At 49.5% G+C, this 13400-nt stretch overlaps 6 protein-coding genes across 6 annotated transcripts in view; 3 read left to right on the forward strand and 3 right to left on the reverse strand.

Moving 5' to 3' along the window:
• Positions 1-2799, forward strand: part of H257_12204 (hypothetical protein) — a gene marked incomplete at both ends in the record, with an annotated part of 8542 nt that extends 5743 nt beyond the window's left edge. Inside the window, 4 exons of the mRNA XM_009839333.1 lie at positions 132-350; positions 655-1079; positions 2176-2506; positions 2566-2799. Of these exons, the coding sequence (XP_009837635.1) occupies positions 132-350; positions 655-1079; positions 2176-2506; positions 2566-2799 (1209 nt within the window). The remainder of the gene's footprint in view (positions 1-131; positions 351-654; positions 1080-2175; positions 2507-2565) is intronic.
• A 670-nt stretch (positions 2800-3469) lies between these two features.
• H257_12205 (hypothetical protein) lies at positions 3470-4135 on the forward strand. The gene is made up of 2 exons (XM_009839334.1): positions 3470-3843; positions 3909-4135. Exons 1-2 carry the CDS (start codon positions 3504-3506, stop codon positions 3983-3985), a joined length of 417 nt encoding a protein of 138 aa, XP_009837636.1. The 5' UTR covers positions 3470-3503; the 3' UTR covers positions 3986-4135.
• A 483-nt stretch (positions 4136-4618) lies between these two features.
• Positions 4619-6197, reverse strand: H257_12206 (hypothetical protein; the record flags this gene model as incomplete). The annotated part of the gene is made up of 3 exons (XM_009839335.1): positions 4619-4889; positions 4919-5219; positions 6041-6197. 3 exons carry the CDS (start codon positions 6195-6197, stop codon positions 4619-4621), a joined length of 729 nt encoding a protein of 242 aa, XP_009837637.1.
• Positions 6198-6371: 174 nt separating this feature from the next.
• On the forward strand, positions 6372-7393 carry H257_12207 (hypothetical protein). The gene is made up of 2 exons (XM_009839336.1): positions 6372-6856; positions 6907-7393. Exons 1-2 carry the CDS (start codon positions 6383-6385, stop codon positions 7309-7311), a joined length of 879 nt encoding a protein of 292 aa, XP_009837638.1. The 5' UTR covers positions 6372-6382; the 3' UTR covers positions 7312-7393.
• Positions 7394-7825: 432 nt separating this feature from the next.
• Positions 7826-8315, reverse strand: H257_12208 (hypothetical protein; the record flags this gene model as incomplete). Its single annotated transcript, XM_009839337.1, has 3 exons — positions 7826-7912; positions 7987-8121; positions 8286-8315. 3 exons carry the CDS (start codon positions 8313-8315, stop codon positions 7826-7828), a joined length of 252 nt encoding a protein of 83 aa, XP_009837639.1.
• Positions 8316-8484: 169 nt separating this feature from the next.
• Positions 8485-13216, reverse strand: H257_12209 (hypothetical protein; the record flags this gene model as incomplete). Its single annotated transcript, XM_009839338.1, has 9 exons — positions 8485-9128; positions 9225-9618; positions 9687-10361; positions 10437-10580; positions 10669-10788; positions 10882-11559; positions 11638-12072; positions 12127-12249; positions 12317-13216. 9 exons carry the CDS (start codon positions 13214-13216, stop codon positions 8485-8487), a joined length of 4113 nt encoding a protein of 1370 aa, XP_009837640.1.
• Between the last annotated feature and the right edge of the window lie 184 nt (positions 13217-13400).

Consider the following 13400-nt stretch of genomic DNA (forward strand, 5'->3'; position numbering starts at 1 on the left):
GACACAGAGTTGCCCAAGGTATATATATATATATATATTGTGCTTTCGAGTGAAATTTCATTGTGTTGTGGTTTCTCGTTGGAATTGAAATCGATTTGATTGGCTACCTCAGATGAGCTCAACATTATTAGCCAATCAAAACCCATTTCTCAATGAAATTCAACAACCAATCAGATCGATTGTGGATCGGTTATTTGGTCGGCGCGATTCGATCCCCAAATTTGTATATCAAATCGACTAACTATACTACTACCAAACTATCTATAGTCGTTCTTTTACGCAAAATATGGTTGATTTTTTGCCAAATCGATCACTCTTTGTGTGGCTTTTATATGTACAGATCGTCCAGTGTCATTCTAATTGAAGTCACACACACTAATATTCGATGTTGCTTAATTGGTCCAAGATTGGATCATTTGATTGGCTACTTGATTCGTCATCTGGGTTTTGATTGGTCGATATTTATCGATTGTCTGCCGGTGATTTTTGGTGATTCTGCTCAATATTAACGATTGAGCACTCCGAAACTCTCCAATTTCGACTTGACAATACATACAGTACTATACATACTGTACGTTCTACACATGTTTCAAGAAGTAGAGTCGAAAGAAATAGGCTGGTTGGAATGTTTGGTGATGCAAAGTTCGTTTGTAGGGGTCCCAATTGCCCGTGTTCTCGGAAGTGGACATGGAGCTAAGCCAAATGCTCAACACGCTTGCGTGCGCGTTCACAGTGCGCAACTTTACCCACACCCGCGTATCGCCTATGGTTGTCGTGGATTTAATTCGTCTGGGGCGCCATATGCTCACCAACTTTATTCAGCTCGTGCACTATATCTTTGTCATGCAGTTGTACGTGGCGACGGTCGTGTGTCTATCGTATGTGCTGCCGTTCCCAGAGGTGGCGTCGCTGGGGTGCATGTCCATCCTGTGGCTGCTGTGGATCGTCGTGCCGGCGCTGAGCTTGTCGCTGCTGTCGTCGCCGCCGGACCGACACATCATGACGCGGACGCCGCGGAAGAACGAAGCGTCCGCGTGGACTGACGATGCTACCCGGCTGTGCATGTACTTCCTTGTGCGGTGCGTCCCCCCTGTCCACTCGATATTTTGTGTGGCTACAATGATGATATTACAATATTTTTCTGCGCCATGTTTCTCTATGTTGCATCTTATATTTCCCCCCAATATTTGGACATTTGTACTGATTCTTTGCCAAATTTATCGAGTAATCATATATGTATGTCGTACCTTTTGGATGAGAAGTTGTCCCCTCCTGTGAGGATATGGAATCCCACTCCTTTCAGTCTCACACTATTTAAAGATATTGATGGATGGGATGGTTTCCAGCAAAATCTGTTTGGCGCGTTGCGATGATATATTCTTTTTTAATAATATTGTCTTTGTTTTACCCAATATTTGGACTACTTTTGTGCTGATTCTTTGCCAAATCGATCGATATATCGATTCTTTGTACTGACTTTTGTCCAGTATCACACTAATTCCAATCACACACTAATTCGATGATGAATTATTCCAAGAGTTGATTTGATTGGCTCGTGGATTCATGTTTTGTGTTTGGATTGGTCGATCTTTGATTCTCTGCCGATTTGGTGCTCATTCGATTGAGAACACTCCCAATTCGAATCGAATCAACAATATATATATATATATATATATAATGAATTCGATTCAAAGTAGTGGAGTAGGTAGAGTCCAATCGAATAGCCCAAACGCAGACATTTCATCGACTAGCCAATGAAATTGCTTCAATCCTGAATTCCAACCAATGGGAAACAATTGTGCTTTTAGATGTTTTCTTCAATAAACTGCCCAGTCCAAATTAAAAGGACACACAATAATATACTTGTGGTGGTGTCGATGATACAGTCGTCTTCCTGTGGCTCCAGTTTAGAATTAAAATATATCTTAAGAGTCAGACAAAACGATCCTTATATTGTGCTTTCGAGTGAAATTTCGTGTTGTGGCGTGGTGTCTTGTTGGAATTTAAATCGATTTGATTGGCTACTTCAGATGAACTCAAAATTATTAGCCAATCAAAACCATCTCAATGAAATTCAACCAATCAGATCGATTGTGGATCGGTTTGGTCGGCGCTATTCGATTGCACCCCCTCCCCAAATTTGTATCAAATCGACAATATCAATCTCGATATTAGATACGTCCCATCGGCCATCTTTGTGAACATTGTTTTCCAAGTGATTTTCGGCCTGTCGCTGCAGTTTGCCGCCGAAGCCGCGTCGCTGAACCCTTCGCATGAATCATGGTGGTATTTTGCCAATAAAGGTCCTCTGCTGTTTGTGCATCCGCGGCCGCCAGTGATCATGGCCGCGCTGGACCGAGCCGAAGCATTCCTTCTCCTGGCCATGGGCTGGTTTTGCATATTTAGCAGCATTAGCCACTGCTACCGGTCGTACAGCATCTTTTCCGAGTCGCCATTTCGCAATCATCCGTGGATGTTAACGTGTGTCGTGTGCGTGGTGCTGCAGGTACGTCCCCCCCTCTCTCTCTCTCCCTGTTGCAAGTTGTTTATACACAATTATGGTAGATTGGCGTGAGCGTGTGGCGCGCCGGGGGGCTCGTGGGCGGGGACGGACTCGCCCTCGATGCGTTTGTGAGGTTTATTCCGGGGTACGTTTGGCTGGCGCTGGGTGTGTGGCCAATTCTGGTGGTGCTGGTGGACGAACTTGCCAAGCAACACGACCACCGGCTGCTCATTCGGTACTACAAGTTCCTCCGCATGCAATTTGACACGCGACTGGGCATGTGGAGTCCCAAGTAGTAGAAACTCATGAAAATACCCTTAACATCACCACGATCAAGGCATCGCAAACGGTTATAAATGTTGGCGGTAGTGGTATTTAATACCACTAGCGCAAAACGAAATACAGTACTACGTAGTAGTACTAACTATTCGCGACGTACTATTGATAGTAGTACTTGCATTGATTGACTGGGAGCAATACTAGTACAACCGGTAGCGGTAGTAATGGCGTAGGTAGTAAGTAATATGAACTATACGTATGGGCGCAGTTCCGTGACACTTTTGGGGTTCCTTTACTCCAAATTGCTATTATAATAGTGTTTCTTAAAGAGGAGAATAAATAATGAAGTTCGTAGAACTTATTAATAAAATCGAAATTCGTATTAGTGTTGATGGAAAATGAATTAAAAGAGTGGAAATATCGATAGGCTGAAAACAGTTCCGAGCCACTTGATTTTGTCCAGTTATCTGCATCTGATTGGCTGAAAGTTTCAGAGTGATTGTTTTCTACCAATCATGCATCGTGGCACGGAACCAAGTCGGCACGGAACTCACCGAATTCCTGTTTGAGTTTCGATATACTTTTTGCACTGTAGCTAACAGTAAAGTCATTGGACGAGTCAGCAATCACTTGATATTGCACCGTCCTACATAGAATGAATTAAAACCAACACTCTTCATCGGCCACGAATTATCCCATTATCCCGACATCTCACTCCAAAATGGGAATTGGCAGGCGCGAGCTGACGAACGATGAGCGCGAAGCCATCCTCCGTGAAACGTTGCTGAAAAGTACTGACGGGTTCCCCACAAGGCTGCCGCGAGGATTCGGCCCATACTTGGCAAGCAAGTACCACTGCCATGTGTCGTGCATCCGCAAAGTGCTCGCTCGCGCCAAGGCTCAAGGGGTCGCCGATGGCAACATGAACGTGTCCGTGGCCAGTCTCAAGAAGGGCAAGGTCGGGCGGAAGCATGCTTTTACGGAAGCAGAGATAATGGCAAAGCTTCTGCAAGTTCCTCTGGTCGATCGAACGTCACTTCGATCCATCTCAGCTCACACAGGTATGTATGGTGCCATGATTGAAACGAAGACAGAGATTGAACTGTGTTGTTTATCTACCATATAGGAATTAGTCGTACGTCGTTGCATCGCTACCTCAAGCTTGGAAGGCTCCAATCATATGCAGCAGGAATGGAAGCGTAATCTTCACTTGCCATGAAAGAGTACATATCAGTGCTCTCATATGTGCAACCAACCGTTCAAGTTAACGACCCCTACACGCCCAAACCCACTGCAAAGTCGTGGTTAAGCTTGCGTATACTAACTACTAGTGCACTACTACTACTACTTCTACTACTACGTAGTTCAACATTGCACTCTACTAGTACTAGGGTAGTATAGTACGCACAACTGCAAATGGACGTACGAGTTGCACGGTGTCGCATGTATTTACACTGCAGTGGGATGCCATCGTTCGACGATGCCATCGTGAAACACGGCGACATGCAACGGCGCGGCGGTCAACGGCTTGTCCCCCCATGCATAGAACAGAACAAACTGTTCTCCATGGCCCGCGTGGTTGAGTTCGTTGAGAAGCACCTTTACATTCGGACCCTTTCACGCTTTCTCACCATCTCTAACCAACCAAGTGGACCACGGCTCGCGTCTTTTATCGAGCTCCGCCAGGTAAAACACACATTGGGGTGCCATGCAAACCCAGTGTTCTTCATGGCTCGAAGGCGAAACAGTCACGGAGCAGCAGGCGAACAACTGGCGATAACGAACAGAAGTTCGATCTCCTAGACGCACGCACGAATCATCTTGATCAAGTCCTGGTCAAGATGATTCGTGCAACGCCAACGCGTTGTGCGTGGTCAGCACCATCACTTGTTCGATGAGCAGGGCGTTCTGGACCATATATCGGTTGGGCATATTCGAGCCAAACGCTGCGCTTCGCATCGCAATGGCGGCTGCAAGCATGTCGTACGCCGGCATCAACACCTTGGGTAGGTGAAAGTACGAGGCGTAGATGGTGCCTTTCACATGGGCGACGGCAGACGTCGCGGTGGAGTAGAAATTTGGACAAAAGTCCCCCATTAAGATGTCACTGGCCAATACGTAAACACGGGGTAGAACCGTAGTTGATCCATCCATGGCTCAATCATCGTCAATAGAGTGGTCGTCGCCTCGACAGGGTTGTGTTGGATCAAGTACGCCACCACCAATATTGCACTGCTCTCGGGCACGTCGACGTCATAGTGGTCACTTTCGAGCGGTCGAACCAACCAATGGAGGTCGTATTCCGCCAGAAAGAAGTTGTGCAGGTCCAGGCGAGTCGTGGTAGCCGCATTCAATTGAAAGTGGTCTATGAGCCGCAGCTCGTTGGGCGTCAATGGCCCCCCAGCGAGGAACCCCCCTGTGGCAAACCCCCCCTGGGCTACGCATTACTTGATGCGTAATTCTCGGGCCCTTTTGAATAATGAACGAACGGTCCACTCCAAGTTGTGCTATCTGGTGAGAGATGTTGCCATCTACTGGTATATGAATGCTGGACTATGTATCCCCAAAGGACGTTCATTCACAATCCAACTCTTCGCTCACGAATTACAGCAACTGTGAGTCCTCTCTCTGTACGAACTAACTTGCATAATTCACTCCTACAAATTACGAGATGGAAACAAGAATCGAGCCAGGACCATAACCAGAATTGGTATCGCTCGCGACAATACTCGTTTTCATAGACAAGTACTAGTATGTAATAGCAACTTTACAGTTAATGAAATACATGTATGATGTCATGCCGATGAAGTATCCAATGCCAGTTGAAATCGGTCTGTTTGGTAGAAGAGAGGCTTGTTTCTGTTTCGTTCGATGTCTCTTCGCAATCGTCGCATGCGGCCATCGCTAGTCCCCGGTAGCAAATCCGACAAGTCCACGCCGAATTGTCGCCACTCTTGGTCCAAACTCACAAAACCACCCTTGTCTGTAAATGCATTCGATTTGAACTCCCTTGTCAGCGTCTGGCGTTCGTTATTAACTCGATCTCCCACAACACTACCCCCAACAATTTATGATTGTCCATCAACCATCAAAATCAACATACATACCAACTCGAAATCGATGCAGCGACGTCAACGGATACAGTACGCTGGGAATTCAAGGATGTTCTCGCTCGCCACCACAATTCGATTCGGTGACCGATACGTTTGCCAGACCATCAATGGCTCGGCATTTCGAGTTCAATCTAGCTGCGAGTACACCATGTGTAGTTGCGGCGTCGCGCGAGCTTCTCATCGGGAGCAAGGATGTCCACCACGCGGTGAGTCTCAGCTAGTGGCGGCAGGAATGGAAACGGCCTCGGATGAAGAGGAATCCTGGTTCCGTTGAGTCTTAGCGTCGTGATGATGAAGTTCATCATCACGACGCTAAGACTCAACGACCACAGCAATCTGTTTTTGGTTTGATAAGCTTGAGGGTTATCTCTCCGTAAATGCTGAAAGGCCATTGGTGAATTTATGTCGAATCATATTGCACAGCTGACATCCGGATAAATCCGTACAATGTGCATTTTCCGCACCATATGCAGGTTGTTTGCCCCACATGCCAGTCACTCCGTTAAAGCGAGTCGTACTCACCCGAGCCATGTCATCATCCGCAGCTACCAAAATCGTGCGCTTCCTGGATGCGTACGGCAACGAGCGCATCGGCCAGGAACCAGCCCCAGGAACCCAGCAGTCACAGCTGATTACGGGCAAAGACATCTTTGGGTCCAAGACACTGACGTCGCAATTCGCCGAAGTCCGCCGAGTGCTGGCGCCGTTCGTGCCGACGCAGATCATTGGCATCGGTCTCAACTACCGCAACCACGCCAAGGAAACCAACATGCCAATCCCCAACTTCCCCGTCGTGTTCTATAAGAACATCAACTCGGTGGCCGACCCAGAAACCTCGATTGTCCTGCCGAAACGCGAAGGCACCCACGTCGACTACGAGTGCGAATTGGCCGTGGTGCTCAAAGCTCCGTGCAAAGACGTGTCGGTGCAAGACGCTCTGAAATTCGTGGCGGGGTATACGGTACGATAGCACTTTCTACGGCCACTTTGCTGTGTTTCACCGTGATGTAGTGCGCCAACGACATTTCCGCGCGCCGCTGGCAAGGCAACGCCATGGGAGGGGGACAATGGTGTCGAGCCAAGTCGTTCGATACGTTCTGCCCCCTTGGGCCGGTGCTCGTGACCCCCGAAGGCATCCCAGACCCCCAGAACCTCACGATTGAAACCATCTTGAACGACGTGGTAGTCCAACGCTCCAACACGAAAGACATGGTGTTCTCCGTGGCGGAATTGATCAGCCAACTGTCCCAAGACACGACGCTTCCTGCAGGAACAGTCATCCTTACGGGTACCCCCGAGGGCGTGGGGTTCACCCACAAGCCGCCGATTTACTTGAAACCAGGCGACAAGGTTGAGATTCGCATCCAACACATCGGGTCACTGTTGAACTACGTGATTGGGGCATCGTCGCTCTGACAAAATAGTAGTACGCTGCGAAAGAGTAGTCGTAATATATTTTGTGGTTGAAGTAACGTAGTGCAATGTCGACAGGTTCTGCTCATGCACTGCTTCACTGTCAAGGCGAGTTTTTCAAATGTAGTTTCGGACATGGTGTGAACATAATATAGTTCGAGAAGAATACTACTACTAGTACCCCCAATTGGAAAGGACTGATTGATTTAGCTTGTTCGCGCTTTGAACAAGTGTACCTAGGCCGAAATAGGGGACTAAAGCACTGTATACTTCCAAATACAATGTGGTTACAGTACTACCTACATACATAGTAGTACTACGATTCTTGAGCTAGTTGGTCTTTTCTTTCAATCCCGACAGCTTGTCCCCTCGCAAATGCAAATTCTACCCAAACATCATATCCAACACCCGAGGGACTCGTACTAGTTGTAGTAGTACTAGCCACACAACTAGTAAGTCATATCTGCGACGCTTGCGGCAGGGCGTCCATGGTGCCGCTAACATTGGCTTGAGCGTCCTATGCCTTGGTGGCTTCCTTGACCAATCGGCGGTCGCCCACGGGTTGCTCGTGTTGGTCCTTCTCCACCGACCGCACCACAAATACCTTGAAACACGTACTAGTATATTTTTCATAAATATTATATATATATATATGTACACGATACCATTGTTCCAAACCACTTCTTTGGGTGCAAACAACTGCTTGAAGAACCCCCAAAAGTCTTTCTTTTCCATGACTCGGTCGATATTCTCCTTCAACTCGTCGTGTACTGACGCCCGCCGCGAACTAACCAACGGTGTCTTGATCGTTGTCTACGATTACATTAATCCAACTATGAATATGTATATATAAATATAAATATATAAATCCCATGCAAGATGCCAAATTACGATAAATATATACATATCGAAACAGGTCTCCTAATTCCTACTGGTATTCACTTATGGAGAAATAAAGTATTACACATCGAGTTCACGAAGGCGTCGTAAACTTCACTCAATTCCATCTCCCCTCCGAAACAGCTCTACCCAAACAAATATGGGAAACTCCCCAATCTTGTTTGCAGAGGCTAACATTTTGATGCATAGCATTTCGATGGCTTGATACCGCAATCCTGACTGACAACTAACATATGTCCAACCACACCACGCACATCACCAGGCTTCTTACGACGATTATGGAACCAAACGTCCTTGCCGCTTCGACATCACCACGTGGCAGTGCCACCCTCGAACCACAAGCCTCAAGAGATCGCGATCTCTGCGTAGGTCGTCCTTCATTCGTATCGTCTGTTGGAATGCCACGGATCGGTCGATGAGTTGCTCCCGCTCCAGCACCCGACAGAGCATGCTGTACGTGCGTCTTTGCGATGCTCTGTCATTGGCAAACTCGACCCAAACCGCCCACAAGTGTCGTGTGCGGTTGAGCCGAGCCAGGCGAATAGACTGTCCAATGGCCACCACTTTCTTCCACCGCCAAAGCACAGCCATCGCCGACCGACCACGTCGACGCCCTGCCAATGTTGCAATGGCTTGGTGGACATATGTAAATCGAAACCACGTTGCTAACACAGTTCGACACACACGTTGTCGTCGGTTGCGTCGAATTCGGAGTTGCCCCGCCACGCCAAACCACCGGCGCAGCAACGATCGAACGACGTCTCTGCACCGCCGATTCGTATGATATCGCCGCAGCCAGAGCACGGTCACAGCCTGGAACCACGCTTGAAAGCTCGTCCGCAACACTTGGCGGTCCCGTTTCGCCACTGCAAATTGCACTTTTTGCCGCCTTGCAGTGTCAACCTTCCACCGCCACAACACTAATGCAATTACACGATCAGTTTGTCCTTTGAAATATCAACGGTATCCACCATATCTAGTTTTGATACGCGTCCGTCGTAGAAGTTAGTATATACCTGAGGCCAGCTGAAGACGATTCAGGACACACCATAACCCGACGCGAGCGCGTAAATGGACTCGAACTGCCAACCCCCAACCCTGGAACGCTCGTGCGACAAGGGCAAACTCCCCACGGGCGCGACGTTTTAGCGAACGCAGTACCTTTTGCCAATGTACGAACCACTTCGCCCGACGGTGCACCATCAATTTCACGGCAGTATGTTGAAGTTGATGGAAGTGTAACCACGATCGCCAGGCATGATCGAATTGGACTAGTCTGAGGTGCGTATCAGCCACTCGTTCGAGCTGGCGACGACGCCGTCTAGAGTGCACAAAATCCGTCCACAATCGCAAGCCACGACGCTGTTTCACCACGATGGTACTACTGTCCTTTCGTTGCATGGCGGGGTGCTTTTGTACGTATCGTTGTAGACATATTAATAGAAGAACACATGAAACATCAGTTGCAGTGTACTTACGATCAAGAGTCGCCACACATGCCATACTTGCCGTAGCCGACTGTGGCGGCGTCGTCGACTAGCCACATGCAAACATGCGTGCAACTTTGTTCGACCTTGGGCTTGGCTATGCCACAACAATGTGCTTTGTCGTGCGCGCCATCGCCGCATGTGGCTCTTGGCAGCGCTGGCTCGATGGCGTCGAACCGATGCAGTTGATGCGTGAGCCGCCCACGCCGTCAAATGTCGGCGGGTCACGTGTTGGTGCACAGATCGCATCAGGTGGTTGAAATAACACATATCGCGGAGCTTGGCCACGGTGGTTTTGAGTCGAAAACGGCAGTGTTGGGTCGAAGCGATGCGATACTGTTGAGAGGAATGTCTCCGCCCTATGACGTACAGATGCCACAACTGCCATCGAAGGCGCAGCATCCATCGACGCCGCCACTCGACGGCGTCGGCCTCAGCTTGTACCATCTGGTGACGCTGACTGACCACACATTTCCACAGAACCCAGCACCTGCGTTTCATGGCCAACCGACGGGCGAAGATCCCGTGCAACGTCGCTTGCCTTTGCTGAAACAGTGCGCGCCATTTAAAGTACCACCGCCTCGATGCAGCGGAATGCACCAGTTGAACCTGCCAGTCTCGGAGATGCTGCCACTGGGCAAAGTGCACAGTCCACTGCCGCACACCCTACATAGTATCCACACACGCCCATGTTTTTTCAGTTAAATATGATCCCTAAAGTGGACAATGGAGGGTGTATACCCGATGTAATTGGCGGCGAAGCACTTCCTTGGCTTGCATAGCTAGAATTTGGCGTATGTAGCGCTGGCGCGACGTCAAGTTGGCCCATACAAGGCACACTTGATGACGAAATGTCATCGCTCGAACGGCAAGACACTTCGCGACCTACAGTTGATGGATGATAAACAACAGGATAAAGCATCATCCACCCTAATTAAAACGGAAAAAACGCTAAAGTAGACACGTTAACAACCTCGTGGCTTGTCCACGTACGTCGCCGCCAGGCTTTGAAATGCCGCCGCATGCATCGATGGTCATTCCTTTGAATCATCGCCACCACTCGGTCTTTACGCCCTTGTCGAACACTGTACGCCTATATCGAAATATTATACCAAGAATGCGGATGTGACTATATATTAATAGTACAATTGAAACCATCTCATGCGCAACCACACAATGTGTTTACCTGTCGCCAGCGAGCCCAAGCCGACGTCGAACCCTTCCGCAGCGTGTCGATACGATACGCCACCGCTCGTTGCCACAGCTGCTTGCGACCTTTATACCGCTGCACCCATGCAACAAAACACGATAGCAGTCCCACAAGACGCCGGCGCCAGTAGCGACGGTCGGCTTCCTCCCTCGCCGCGCGAAGTTGGGCGGTACGATTCCGCCACTTGATCCACGCATAGCACCGTCGACGATGGCCTTGCTCTTGGGTCAAGATTAGCAAGGACTGACGGCGGCCTTGCTGGGCGACACAGAGCCTTCTCCATGCCCGCAGCATGCTGGAAGCTCGATCCACGAGCTGGCGACGGCTACATTGCCTCGCCATGTGGAGACATGTGGTCACTCGACGCCACAGCCGCAGTACGAATTTACGTGACCAGTATTTGTGAATCGTGTGTAGTTGGGACGTCCACAAGTGCTGCAACGCAAGGGTGTCTTCAAGCACCGCTTTCCATTCAAACAACGCTAGTGGAACGTATCGGGATCGTAGTACGTGATCGTAGTGACGTCGGGCGAGAAGCATGCAATAGCGCTGGCGCTGCTGCCATCGGCGGTACTGATGTAACGCGTATAGTGCCCGTCGTGCCAACAATTGGTCGTGCCGATAACGCAAAAATATCACTTTTTGCCGTTGGTTCTACGAAACGTATCGTATCGACGACGAATTCCTCGTGAATATATATATACATACACATGTTGGTCATGTCATTCCTACCTCGACTTGCACGAGATGTTGCTTCCACGCTTGAAACAAGAAACACTTTCGCTGACTCGATCGATTCGCTTGACTGGTTGCAATGTGATGCCGCAAGCGCTGCCGACGCGCCACAGCCGCCTTCCAATGCGCCATCACTTTATGCATCAACCGGTCAGTGTATAAGGTATCAATGGCATGTCCCTGCTGTCGAGAGGCAAAATGCTGGCGCCACTCGACCCACCGGCGGTAGAGTCGCAGAAATGTCCATGCTGCATGCACAGATTGCTCCAATCGTCGAAGGCGCCGCTTTGTGTGCAGCGCTCGTTGAATCCACAATTGTAGTCGCTGATGTGCGCGGAACCTGGCCATGCGATGAAGGTGCGCGTCTCGGCGACGCACCAGCTCTTCCAGCGCATGCCACGTGGACGTCATCACCGTGTGACGATGGAAATTCTAGCCACAGGGTTACTTCTGATGGTCAAGGAACGCATCGGCTACGTAAGTTACCTTGCAAAAACGATCGAGGGTCGTCATGACAACTACTTGTTGCTGCCAGTGCTGCATGCTTTTGGCTTTAATGGTTCGAACATGGTGCAATCTGGCTACCGCCAGCCGCTGGTTCACTTTGCCCTAAGATTGATAAGATTAACACATCAACATTGTATACAGAGTGAGGGCAAAAGCACTTATAACGCACTAGAGCCTGGACACTACGTCGCCACCGCAGCCACCACTGTTGAAGGTTCCATCGCCGTGCTTGTTCCACCCACTTTTTCTGGCGGCGACGACGGACGCCATACGCTAGCCAGACATACCACGTATGCCACAGTGTATCGCGAGTGGACTGGATGGTCCATCGAACAAGACAGCGCTCCATGCGGCGGGAATGGGTGGCCAGGGCGCTCCAAGACCGAAGTCTCGTCTTGGCTTTCCAGTGCAACATGTACGACACTTGGAGCCGTTGATGTACTTGCACTCGCAATCCCCGTTTCCACCGCTGCCACATGATACCCATGAAGAGATGCATGGACATGTGATGGCGAATACGTCTGCGCTGGATGCCCAGGTTGTAGGTCAGCCACTGGCCCCATATGGTGGCAAGTTGTCGTCGCAAAAGTATGTGGCGGTGGACGCGACTCGTATGTTCTAGGGTCAAGGCACGGCTCCAAGCCATCCACGACCGCCGTTGCCGGGACTGATCCAACATGTGGCCAAGCTCTTTGATGGCTGGCGCTATATGCAATCGCTTGCCCGAGCGATAGGCCACGTATTTCACCCACTGTGTAAACCAACCGTGACTTCGCCGTACAAGCATCCATACAACGTTGCGCCGCAGTCGAGCTCGATATCGAACGAACTTTTTCCAAGCGCGCCACAGTGTCAGCACTTGGAGCTTGTCGTCACGATTCCAGTAGCGGCATCCCGCGGCGGCAACGTCCCGCATTGGCATAAAGCGATCAATCGGATCATCTTCGTAGCCGCTGGGAAGCACAGTTGACAGGTTAGTGTCTGCCACGGAGGGGGCACATACGGGAGATGCACTGCTCAATAGCCGGTCGAACGACGCCCAGTCATTGCGCTTGCATGTCCGCAGCATCCAGACTGCACGATGGATCTTGCAAGGACGCGATATTCGTGGTCAATGATTGGTCCAAATTTTAATTAAATTGTTAAATAATTCGACCAATTATTAAGCAATGACGAAAATTATGGTCCCAGCAATAAAAAACAATGATAAGGCGTTGTGACTACAGGTAGATAGATGGTGGCAATGTATGTGG

The sequence above is a fragment of the Aphanomyces astaci genome (genome assembly GCF_000520075.1).
Source record: "Aphanomyces astaci strain APO3 unplaced genomic scaffold supercont1.39, whole genome shotgun sequence".
NCBI classification, from domain to species: domain Eukaryota; phylum Oomycota; class Saprolegniomycetes; order Saprolegniales; family Verrucalvaceae; genus Aphanomyces; species Aphanomyces astaci.